This window comes from Eucyclogobius newberryi, unplaced genomic scaffold, assembly GCF_026437365.1.
Source record: "Eucyclogobius newberryi isolate DKJ021-1_F unplaced genomic scaffold, fEucNew1.0.hap1 SCAF_8, whole genome shotgun sequence".
Taxonomy (NCBI): Eukaryota; Metazoa; Chordata; class Actinopteri; order Gobiiformes; family Gobiidae; genus Eucyclogobius; species Eucyclogobius newberryi.
In genome coordinates this window covers 14,510,125-14,522,561 of record NW_027316500.1, presented here as the reverse complement: position 1 = coordinate 14,522,561, position 12,437 = coordinate 14,510,125, and the positions used below count along the sequence as shown (strand labels likewise).

The window sequence follows — 12,437 nt, the reverse complement described above, 5'->3', positions numbered from 1 at the left end:
CGTTTGGAAATACAAAATCCAACTTTTGGCCAAAAAAATGTTAGTTACATATAACATAGTGGTACAACAGTGTTAAGCTCAGCCCTTTGCTCTGGGGGTGTTTCAGGTAGCAAGCATGTTTACAGCATACCCAGTCTGTTAAGGTTCAGTTGTTCATTGTGATAAAGATGCAACACACATCATATTGAGGAAGAGAGAGAGGTTGATCATGCAAGTGAACATCAGGTGGCGCTGTGTCTACACACGTCATCACACTCAAAGGAATGGAGAAAAGAAATCCAGTGTCCAACCTCATCTGCAGAGCTTGAATGTGACGTACAGTGCTGGGAAAGGTCACTGTAGGCCTGGTTCAGTTCTTTTAGCTGCCCCTCGGCCTCTGCTCTCTCGTCATCTGTCATTCTGAAAGAAAGATAGAACATGTTATGTGTGTTTTTACTCAAATCTGTATACACACTACATAGACCTGCTTTCCCTATGGGGACAACAACATGATTAAAGTTAAGTTATGGGTTATGATAGGTTGAGGTTAGGATTTATGTTAAGATTAGTCAAGTAGGGAATATGGTTAAGGTTAGATTAATTCTCCAGAAAATAAAGTCACTAAAATGTCCCTAAAAGCATGGAAACCCAATGTGTGTGTGTGTGTGTGTGCACTTACTTTTCACTGTGTTTGTTCAGCATTGCTTGTGTGATTCTCACTGCTTCTGCAATCTGTTCTTTTTTAGTGACCATGTCTTCCATTGACACCTGTATACAGAAAGAAGTATTAAAATGTAGTAAAATACAATGCAACAACAGGTATTTTAGATGTGAGGATGCTTATACAAACTACATAGATCAATTCAACATGTAATAAAAGTGTAATAGGTGATATGTATGTCAGCTTTATTTTTGCTTTATTGCTAAATTTGTAGTTGTAAAGTAGATACGTGTAATAAGCAATAGTTACTTGACTGAAATGTTCTGGGGAGGCTTTAACGTTCAGAATACCAAATCTCATTTCAGAAGATTTGTGATATGTTATTACAAGCATATCTGGAGGCAGCAGTGAAATTACAATAAAATATGTGCTCTTAGTAAAGATTTATAGCTAACGGTCCATCTAGTCCAAACTCGCTAAAAATGGCACTGTCCACAAAAAGTCAAAACATGTCATAAATGCCGTACATTCTCAAGCCGCACAGTCAAGCCCTTTCAAAACATCATAAATAGGTGTCTATCCAGCACTTTGGTACCTGAGGGGATTAATATGTACTGATTTGCTTAAGATTAAACAGAAGGGAAAAATCCCCTTTTATTACTAAAATATAAAATATGATTTATTTTATTATTATAATATAAATTAACCAACAGAGGATCCAGATGCCAGAATAACTAAAAACTGAACTATTTCATGAATAATAAAGAAGTTTAAAGAGTTTTATAATAACATATTCATAGAATTTGGTCAATATAAATAATTATCTTTAAAATAGCATAAAATATTGTTAAATGTCAATATAATCTGCCCGAAGTAGTGTTTCCAATACATATGATGCCATTATAAAACATACAATCTGGGTGTTTGTGAAACTTGATTTTTTTCTCCTTACATCTGCTTTACATTGTATCTTAATATTCAAAAAATAATATTGTATGTATGTATGTATATATATACAAATATTTACACTATTTACTTGAATGTATTAAATCGGTTGGTAAACAATGGTTTTATTACAACTGAAATCACATGACAGTAGTGAGTGACACAATGACATAACCAAAACATTTCTGTACATTAGAGTACACACCTGGGGCTTACTAGACGTGCCTGTGTTGGCATTACTATCTTTACGAGCACTGCCATCTTGGTTGATGCTGTGTTTGACATTGGACATCCAGTGCAACAGTTTGCTAACTTTGTCCCCATGCTCTCTCTTCTCCTCATCAACAGACCTCTAGAATAAGAATACAGTTTTTTCAGTAACAAAGCTAATCATGTCATTTGGGGGGTCAGGAATTACAGAATGCTCAAATAAAAAGATTGACAGCATAAATAAAATTCAACTCAGCAATACGTTATATGCTCCAAAACACAACAAATACAAGTACTTTTACTGAGTACAGCCATACTTCAACAACAAACACATGTAGTAACTATTTATATGCCAAAATATAGTGATACATTGCTTTGGCTCCAAACGGGTGGAGTTTGGTGGCCTCCATTAGCCTCAGGCCGGTATGACAGTCAAACACACTTCTCTCCAAAGCCTCCTTGAAAGTGATCTTCCTCTTGGTCTTTGGACACGTCAGGCTTTTGGTGTGAAACTTTTCATCTTTGAGCACAGCAGCCGTGACTTTGTCAACGAGGCCGCTCTGCATCACCTCCTCAAAAGACACTCTGGCATGTGTTTCCGGGTTCACCAGTCCTCCAGTCAGAAGCTGGAACTCAATACAGCGAAAACCCACATCTTTTGGGAGGAGGTTTTCTTGAACTGCTTGGGAGATGGAAAAAGTCTTTCCTGTTTTGGGATTTACGATGCCATAATAGGCCTGCTCGAACTGCTGTAGCTGCTGTGCTAGTGGTTCGTCCATGAGGCCTCTTTGAACAGCTTCTGACAGCTTTGCTTTCACCCCTGACGCAGGATCACATATTCCCCCTGTACACGCCTGCGCCTCTAATAACCTCAACGCAGTGGCTCTATCTGTGAAACCCTGCTGAAAGCCCTGGAAAACAGACAGCCTTTTTCTTGATGTTACATCCCAGAGACCGGCTATCGGACTGTTTGCATCCTCCACCACAACCATCCTTGAAAATATAACATCAACTATCTCGTAGATACTGAATATGCCCCTGCGATAGCTCTCAAACTCAGTCTTTTCAAGAAAACGCTGACTCAAAGCATATTCAAGACAAATCTCCCTGCCACTTTTGGGATCTCTGATAAAACGCATGGATTTTCCACTGGTTTCAACGATGGACTTTTCCTCCCATTGACTTTCTTGTTTGGATAAAGCCAGATATGTGTCGTTACTGATGTATTTCTTCTTAAAAGCCTCATAAGCGGACATCTCACTGCCCTGGCTGCTGTTCACAACACACACTCTATGGGAGCTTGTTGGGGAAACATTGGTAATATGTCTATCCCCAAATGGGGCAAGATACAGCCCACCGTCAAGGTCAAAAACACACGTTGTGAGTATTTCGGAGTAGTACGCCTTCTGTCCCGTGTCCAGACTGTGAAATCCTTTGTTGTTACTAACCGGTTCATACAGGCTTTCCAAGGTTTCTTTGTCTATCAGGCCCTGGTCAATAGCAATGTTAGCAGGCACTCTAGCACCTGTTTCTGGGTCGATCAGCCCCCCGGTGGACAACTGCACTTCCAAATACATCCTCCCTCTGTGCCTATCTATCAGCCTCTGTTGTATGGCCTGAAACACGGGCCACTTTTTCCCAGCATAGACATAACCTGTAAACGCCTTCTCTGCGTCTAAAAGTTTATTTTTCAAAGCTGGATCTACCAAACCCTTCTCGATAGCCTCGAGAACTGAAAGGGTTTGACCTCTTGCCAAATCTGTGATGCTCCCGCTGGCAGCTTGGGCCTCTAGAAACTCCACAGCGTAAGATTTAGCCAGGAATCCTTTTTCAGACGCCTCCAGAAAGGACATCTTCTTTTTACTGGACTCCACGTACACTCCAGCAATAGTGGTGGACTTTGTAGTTTGGAACTCTTTCCTTGCGTTGAGGCCAGATTCATGCTTCTGTTGTTCTGGGTGTGTTTGTGTGGCGATGTTCTCTGTGATCTCAAAGACTTTAGTGATGTACTGCCTCTTGGTGGTCGTGTTCTGTTGCTGGGAGGCGTTCTGTGCTGGTTCTTCATAATGTACGGTTTTACTGATAATGGTCTGACTGTTCGGCTGTTTGGCTTCTTCAGGAGTTTGTTGAGTCTTTGTGTTTGCCATCTGTGGATGTGACATTAGAATACAATTTTAAGTTTTCCATTTTCCAGAACTAAAACGAAAAAATGTTGTATGAAACTTCTATGCTTCTAATTAGGGCAATTATTAAGATGTATTTTGTTATGTGGATTTGTTTGATGATAACTGTAATTTATATACATTTAATTTATTTGTAAATGTCCTCAGGAATTGTTACAGGATTCTTTTCCACTGTGACATTTTATGGACGTTTGCACTAATGTTGCCTGGAATGCTCCACAAAAGGGCATTAACTGACTCGGCGCACAGTAAGAATGCATATTTTTAAGGTATTTTTGAGCAATAAAAACACTGTAATTTACAAGTTGCAAGTTAAATTTTTAGTCTTCACTGGCTTCCCGTTTCTTTTAGAATTGGTTTTAAAATTTTACTTTTTTGTTTTTAAAGCTCTAAATGGCCTGACAGACTCAAACACTGGGGGATCGAGCCTTCTCTGTTGCTGGTCCCAGACTCTGGAACAAACTGCCCCCCGACATGCACCATCACAGACTTTAACCTTTTTAAATCCAGGCTAAAAACATATTTTTTCAGACTGACTTTTAACTCTATGTAATGTAATGACACTTTATTTTGTACAGTTTGTTTGTATTTAGTTCTATGTTTTGTATTGCCTTGATTTTATTGTGAAGCACTTTAGTCACTTTGAGTGTTAAATAAAAGGTTGGTTGATTGATTGATTGATTGATTGATTGATTGATTGATTGACATGAGTTAGTACCATACTGTGGAACATTCCAGTCAAAGTAATAAGATCTACCACTGCAAATCTTATGATATGATATTAAATATGTAATGACATAACATATCTATGACATACATTTGATGTCTATATTCAAGGTCAACATAATAGGTTATTTTTTTAAAGGTAGATACTGAAATTACACTTATAATTAAGGTTTATTAAAGTTGACTGGGTTAAGCATCACTGCCAGTTTAAAAGTTCCACACCACATGTTTGACAGTTTTAAAAAGTGCTGTAATTGTAGATAAATAAAGATCTGTTCATCATGCGTACCTCTGTGGACACTTTGCTCTTTAGCGTCCCGTCCACTGTTGCAGAGGCTTTTATGGCCTGGTTTGAGGACGTCCCATACTGCATTGTGTCCGTCTTCATAGAGCTTGGTCGAATAGCAGCCGTTTTTTCCTGAACATTTTCACCGCTCATTTTAACATCCGTCGTCGTCATGAGTTTCTCTTTCATATTTCGGACTTCTTTCACGTAAGACTCGATCTGCTCCCGATATGAGCGTGCTTCATTTTCTAACAGCGATCGCTTCAACTCATTATCAGTGGCTTTGCTCGTCTGCTTAACCTGGCCACTCTGTTGGTTTTGTCTTGTCTGTTCACTCTTCTGCGTTGGTTTAATCTGATCGTTCTGCTGGTGGACTTTGAATTGCTCGCTGTACTGATTTTGCAAAGCGCTCATTTGTAATGCGAGTTTACGGTTGTCATCTTGCAGATCCAATATTAGCGACTTAGCTTCGGATAAATCTTGAAGGACTTTATTCTTTTCTTGTTCTATTTTGAGCATCTGCTGCTGGTCTGGGCCTTGCTTGGTCTCCACGGTCGTGTGGTGCACGGTCTGAATGTGTCTGATATCCTGATTTAAACCCCCTTTGAATGTTTCTGACCCCTGCGATACTCCCTTTCCTTCACTTTGCATTAAAATCAATTTCTTCTCCACTTCTGCCCGCAATAAGAACAGCTGCTGCTCATACGCCTCTTTCTGAAGTTGAAGTTTGCTTTTTAACTCCTCTAGCATTTTCTTACAGTTGCTCAGCTGCTCTTCCATCTGTTGCGCCTGTAGCTTAAGTCCTGCATTTTCTCTTTGCTTCAGATCAATTTCGATTTGGTTGCGTTGCAGAGTATCTTTATATGTTCGGACTTCTATTGACAGAGACATGTTCTTCTCCATCTGCTCTGCCCGCTCCCTCTGAAGCATTGTATTTTCCAGTTGTAAATTCGATCGAGAGCTATCTGAACTCGTCATGACATCCTTTACGGTTGTCCTAGTTTGTTTTAAATCTGTCTCCAACTGCACAATCCTTGAATCTTTCATTCTCAATTCAGAATTCACCTTCAATAAGTCATCGTTGGCTTTTTTAATTGAAAGATTCAATTCAGATATTTTCAAATTCAAGCTTTCAACTTTCCTCTCCGCCGCGTTCTTGTCGTTTTGAAGAGAAGTCATTTCTTGTTTGAGTTGGAAAGACACACTCTCAGTACTGACAGAGCTGTGTTTGTATTTGGAAAGTTCACTTTCTAATGCCCTGATTTTGTCCTTGTGTTTCTGACTCTCCTCACTCTCTCTTTGTAGCTCTGCAGTCTTTTTGTTCAACCTTCCATTCAAATCATTTACGTCTGCATTTTGGCGGTTAATCATTTGCTGAGCTGTAGTTTTTTCAGTCGATAGAATTTGAACATCTGATCTAAGAGTCCTTATTTCTTTCTCATACGTGACAATGCTTTTGTTAAGTGTTTGGATTTTTTGCTGCAGTTCAAATACATTCTTAGACTCATCACTATAAGTTTGCAGTTTAATTTGCAGGTCATGGTTACTTTGCACTTTTCTATTGAGCTCATCTTCAATAATTTGTACTTGTGATTTACTGCTTTCAACCTGCGACTTCAAGATCTTAATTTGTTGGTCCCTGCTGTCAATTTCCATATTCACTTGTTCAAGTTTAGCCTTAGCGTCCTTAAAATTGTTCTCCGTCTCTATCTTGGCCTTCTTTAGTTCATCTACTTCTTTCTGCAGCTGAGAAATAACCAGTCCATTTCTCTGCAGCTCAGCTTCAAGTGTTTTATATTTAAGATGTGAACCCTGTTCAGTCTTTTTCACTGTTAAATTCTCCTCTTTGATTATCAGAAGCTGCTGTTTGCAATTATCAATCTCATTTTTTAAAGCCTGTATTTTCTGTTCGGATGCTGACCTTTCTTTTTCTAGTGACTCTGCTTCAATTTGTAAATGTCTGAAGTCACTGTCACTGGACACGTTTTTTCTCCTCAGCTCATCACACTTAAACTTTAACTGATCGATTACAATCTGTTTTGAATCTAACTCCTCCTCCAACACCTGCATTTTATTGGCCTTGTCCTGCTCCATAGAGTTTTTCTTCTGAAGCTCTCCCTGTGTGATCTTCAGCTGCTCTTTGAGCCCCTCCATCTCAGTTTGTTGAAAGAAGACATTTTGTTCGAGTGATGACTTTGCCCTTTGGAGAGATCTGATTTCCTCTTGGAGTTCTCTGATAACTTTCTTCAAGTTTATTGTTTGCTGCTGTAAGTCGTCAGACTTCTTGTTGATGCTGATATTCTCAGTTGCTATGTCCATTTGTACTTTTTGTAAAGCCTCATTGCTGTCATCCAGTAGTTTTTTAAAGGCCTCTGCTTTCTTCTCAGCTACCTCTGCTTTGTTCTGGGACATGACTAGTTTCTGCTGCAGGACCTCCATGTCTTTAAGAGCAGCTGCATGAGCCACACTCTGGAGCAGCAGGGTCTCAGCTGGGGCTGAATAAACTAAACCGTTCTCAGTGGTCTGCACCCTTACCTTCTGCTCTGCCTCGTGTCTGCTGTCCTCCTGCCCCCTGTCCTCCTGCCCGCTGCCACCCTGCCCCCTGCCCCCCTGCCTCCTGTCCAGTTGTCTACTGTCCTCCTGTCTTCTCTCTTCTTCAGCCCTCGCCTGCTGAGCCCTTAACTGCTCTATCAGCATCTTCGTATGCTGCAGCTCTTGGTCAATGGCATCTTTTTCTTTCAAAGCCATCTCTAGTTGCGTGCGATATTGGTTCACTTCATGCTCCAGTTGGGATTTCTCTTGATTCACACCATTGACGGTCTGCTGTAGTTTTTCTACCTCACCTTCCATCTTTTCCAGCTCAGCCTGTTTTGTGCTCAGCAGTGTTTCCTGTTCATGAATTCGCTCCATGAGTTGGTGCAATTCCATTTCCCCTGTGGCCTTTTGCAGTTCCATGCTCTCTGTCCATTTGGCACTTTCTGCTTTTTCAATAGTCTTTCTGGTCTATAACGCAAAGACAAAAGTCATCCATTGCTTCATGTTTACAAAAGACCATAAATATGTGACGTGCTGCGGCACCGTTGAGCCACTCCCAGACATGCTCCTCACTGTTAAATTAACTCATTTAACAGAAGTTCAAGTTCAAGAACTCACCAAAAACAACTACTACTTACAGTTTACCAGCACAGTGCTTTGAAGAGCGCACTGCTTTTCAAAGGTTTCCAACAGAAACCTTTGCAAAAGACAATTATACCATTAAAACACCATCATCAGTAACAGCAAAGGAACAGACATGCTCATGAACCGAAGCCCCACACTCTGAAATACACTTTCTGCAGCAAAACACTACAACTTTTGTACGCAGAAGACCCAAAGAGACTTTAAAAGGCACATAATATGACAAAGAAACAGAATAAAAGGACGAAAAAAATAAGAAAACATTGCTTACCTCTTCCTCTTCTGTTCTCTTCAATGTTTCAGTGGCGAACTTCACGTACTGCGTCATGAGAGTCACAAGAGCAGTGTAGCGAGTTCGGAGATCCATAAACTGAAAGTATATAGGTTCACAGTATTTATACAAAAGTATATATTTTTACAGAACATATGTTTCCTCAAGCTATGTTGTACATATACCTCCTGTTGAATAGCATCAGCCGAGCTCTGCATCTTTCTCTTCTTCAATGGGGATTTATGCTGAGAATCAACCATGGCTCTGAATGTCATCAACTGCAGCTCGTAATCCTATAAGATAATTATCACTTATTAGACCGTGATAGTCTGATAGTTTTAGACCATTTAAATGAACAAATAATCTTGTCTCTCACCTTGACAGCTGTGGAGTACTGCTCTGAGTATTTCTGACACTCATCAATGCGTCCCTGTATTTGTTCAATTTCACCAACTAGAACCTTAAACATTGAACATAAGAAATAGATTTTGATCAACAGTTCTATGTATAACCGTGCTCTTCTTTTAAGTGTCCAACCTTTTGTTTGTTTAATAATTCAGCCAGAGCCTTGCTGTCCTCGGGTTTGTTTTCCTGGGCTTTTAGCTGCGCAGCCTCCATTTCGCTGATCCACTTGTCCAGACTGCCATAAGACTCTTTGTAGTGTTTGAGGGACTTGCTGGTGCCGTCCAGGTCTCTGAGCCTATGGTTACATACATAATATGACTGACAAATCATCTTTAGCTTTTGATTGAAATGTTGACTTGTACAGTGTTTGTATTTTGGGGATCTATGTCTATTTATTTTTGTGCATAATTATTGGTCTACTGTGTTGTTTTTAAAGTGTAATAGGAAAAAACTTTGGATTTGATCCTTGTTTTCCTCATTATGGTGCCGATTAGTAGCTTGGCCAACCATTTCTATTTAGATAAGCTATAAGTTATAATACATTCTTGTTGCACTTTGTAAGAGCTTTGTAAGATGTGTACAGGCAAAACAACTGAACAAGACCGGTGTATGTACATTGTTATAACAAAAGTGCATTTATAGTAGGGTGTACAAACCTGCTGTCTATCTGTGAGTGGACGCTCTGCCATCTTTCACAGAGCTGATCTGCCTTCTCTTTGTGCCAGTCCAGGTCAAAATCCCGTTCGTTGTGGGCCTTAAACATGCGGTCACTGATGACTCTGGCTTTCTGAAGCTCGTCCGCCATGTCGTGGAACACCTCCTGCTGTTCATCTATCTCTGTCCGCCATTGCTGAAATCAAGTGGAAGAACGTCAACACAAATAGAAAGAAAACACAATAATTTCACTTTTGATCAGTTTTACCTTCAGAGTGGAAACAACCGTCTCTATTGATTTGAGGTCAGAGTTCATGGCATCCTCCTCATACAGTTTGGATTCATAGGATTTTACTAACATTTCGGCGCCTTGGCTGTGCTTCAGCACCAAGCTCACAGTTTTCAGCCTGTAGATTCATTCAAGCAAAGGTTATATTCACATTTTACCAATTGAAAATAATCCCCAATAAGATGACGTACTTGTCCATATAAATGAATGACATGGAGTGGACTTGGCTCATGCTGTGCACCAGAGCTGTGAGTTCAGTCGACAGAGTGGAAGTAGAGGAGGAGCCCACGGCCTGCCTGATGAACAACTCACACTTGTCCTTCATCACATCAAAGTCCTCCTTTAGTTTCGCCAGCTCTGCGATCTTCTTCTGCAAAAGTGAAAGAAACACAACAAACACATGATAGAAATAAATAACCTGAATAAACATGATCAAAATAACAATAATATTTCCCTAAGTAATGTGTATATTTACTTGAATAAAACAATTAAGCAACTAATCAATTGATGAAATAATGATCAACTAATTTAACAAGTGATGAGAGGTTTAATAATGCAGTAATTATATCAATATGACAAAGGAAATACTGTATGTAAAATGTATGTTCTTTATTAAAAAGCGTTGTAAGTATACTCGATGAAGATGTCCTTAAGCAGCATCACTTCAGCGTCAACTTCATTTGTCTAATTTGGTAAAAATGTCATATTCTTGGGCCTTTGTCTAGCCCTGATCTTATTTAGTACAAAAGTGGTACCTCGTGCTCTGCGCTCCTCAGCAGACTCTGGTCCAGGTCGTCTCTCTCCAGAGGCGTCCGGATCTGCCTGATGAGGTGTTCTTCATGAGCCTCCAAATGCATCCGAAAGTTACGGATCTCTGAGATGTAATGATTGTACACAGACTCTTGGTGTTCCTCTGTTGAAATAATATGTAGATGTTTATACAACAATAATTGACTTCAGTTTAATTGGGCAATGCTGTGAGTGATGATGTAGTGATCTAACTTCATGAGTCATAGTGCACTAAGTAAGATACGCCTGTAGATGGCAACATTATCACAGGATTTAAAACAATGTGCAGTATATTTTCTTGCTTCTGAAGAATATATTCTTCTATATTGACATTTGTGAAGAAAAAGCTGATTAATTGTTTCTTAAAAATTACAAAAAAGGAAAGAATTTTCATAGCAATTTTCATACATTAATAAATGTCTCTATATTTAAGTGCAACCATGTAATTATGAACCAATACCTACCACACCCATAATTACATACAAACTACAAGCTGCAAAGCCAGAAACTTCTTTTGAAAGGTCTTTAGTCAGACAAAATACTATAATTCCAAAAGGCATTAACTCTGAGCTTAGGGGCTTAAAGTGCCGTGTGTTTTCTCAGTGGAAAATCAAGCCAAGCCTTGCCTCTCTGTGCCGACTGCAGCAGTTCCTCATAGTATTCTTTGCAGGCAGCGACATCTCTCTCAAGCTGAGCACAGTCTGAGACAGTGAAGACCTCCGACTCCTTACTGTCTTTCAGGAACTCATCAAAGTGGATCTGCAGGCTGTGGATGACCTGCTGGTGCTCTCCTTCTAACATTGTCTTGATCTGAAAAAAAAAAAAGAAACATAAATATATAGTTGCTGAGACAAATGAATTCAAATATACATGAATACATACCGAAGACACGTTCCAGTTGTGGATAGCCCTTATATCAGCCATTAAGTGATGCCACGCCACCACACTCCTCATGTTGATGTGCGAGTGATGCCACAGCGACAAGACGTTCTGGTATAATTGTTCAGTCCTAAAAGAATGACAGAAAAGTATTTACTGCATTACTTTTGTTTCTTTTGTGAGTCATATACATCACATGTAGAATCTTTACTTTTCCTACTCACTTTGTGGCGACATCGATGGCCTCTCTGTTCGGGGGAGGCACAGTGAAGCACACGGAGGGCACCATGGCCTCGTTCCCCACCGGGTTGATGACTTTCCACTTGGCTCTGTGTGAATTACTGGCCAGTACACATTCATCTTCTTTGTAAATTGTTATCTGAAAGCAAAAAACATTGACCATTGTATTAAAGTTGATATCAAATATTGTCAAAGTGCAGTGGAGCAGGTACCTCTATTTGCCGGTAATCACAAATGGCTTTCACTGGGATGGAGGACCTGCCTGGATTGTCTGGATTTCTGGGCCGCAGTTGAACAATACTCTTTGCCCTGCCCACAAGTCCTGCTACTGTGCTGCGGTATTGAAGCAGCTGCTCTTTCTCATCCTTTAAACGATAAAACAGTGAGTAACAGTCATTTGAATCTTGAAATATTCTCATAACTTGTCTTCGTCAAGCTTACCATGGATTCCTGAATTAGATCGTCCAGTCTGTGTAAGCTGCTTGTTCGGTCACAGCTATATTTCCGATATATTGCGTCCTGCAAACTCTTGAGGTAATCCGTGGACTCCTTGGCATCACTGAAAAACTACACGGGAAATAAAAGCGTCAATAGGACCAATCTATTTTATGCAAAGTTATGAATGAAACAGTCACTGCTCACCTCAAAATAAACAGCATTCTCCTTTAAATGCTGCTCCACACACGCACAGAGTTGTAAAATCCAGTTCCACTGTGTCTGCATCGCGGCTCTGTAAGCCTGAA

General features: G+C 39.9%; 1 protein-coding gene across 1 annotated transcript in view; it reads right to left on the bottom strand.

Annotated features, from left to right (window-relative positions):
* dst (dystonin) overlaps window positions 1-12,437 on the bottom strand; it is an 85,460-nt gene that overhangs the window by 43,868 nt on the left and 29,155 nt on the right. Inside the window, exons 22-41 of the mRNA XM_072437346.1 lie at window positions 12,337-12,432; window positions 12,136-12,261; window positions 11,907-12,059; window positions 11,679-11,833; window positions 11,458-11,584; window positions 11,202-11,385; window positions 10,542-10,699; window positions 9,978-10,156; window positions 9,766-9,904; window positions 9,500-9,693; window positions 8,976-9,138; window positions 8,815-8,898; window positions 8,624-8,731; window positions 8,439-8,537; window positions 4,994-7,993; window positions 2,138-3,942; window positions 2,004-2,009; window positions 1,791-1,935; window positions 659-747; window positions 291-399 (exon numbers count right to left, since the gene is read on the bottom strand). Of these exons, the coding sequence (XP_072293447.1) occupies window positions 291-399; window positions 659-747; window positions 1,791-1,935; window positions 2,004-2,009; window positions 2,138-3,942; window positions 4,994-7,993; window positions 8,439-8,537; window positions 8,624-8,731; window positions 8,815-8,898; window positions 8,976-9,138; window positions 9,500-9,693; window positions 9,766-9,904; window positions 9,978-10,156; window positions 10,542-10,699; window positions 11,202-11,385; window positions 11,458-11,584; window positions 11,679-11,833; window positions 11,907-12,059; window positions 12,136-12,261; window positions 12,337-12,432 (7,119 nt within the window). The remainder of the gene's footprint in view (window positions 1-290; window positions 400-658; window positions 748-1,790; window positions 1,936-2,003; window positions 2,010-2,137; window positions 3,943-4,993; window positions 7,994-8,438; window positions 8,538-8,623; window positions 8,732-8,814; window positions 8,899-8,975; window positions 9,139-9,499; window positions 9,694-9,765; window positions 9,905-9,977; window positions 10,157-10,541; window positions 10,700-11,201; window positions 11,386-11,457; window positions 11,585-11,678; window positions 11,834-11,906; window positions 12,060-12,135; window positions 12,262-12,336; window positions 12,433-12,437) is intronic.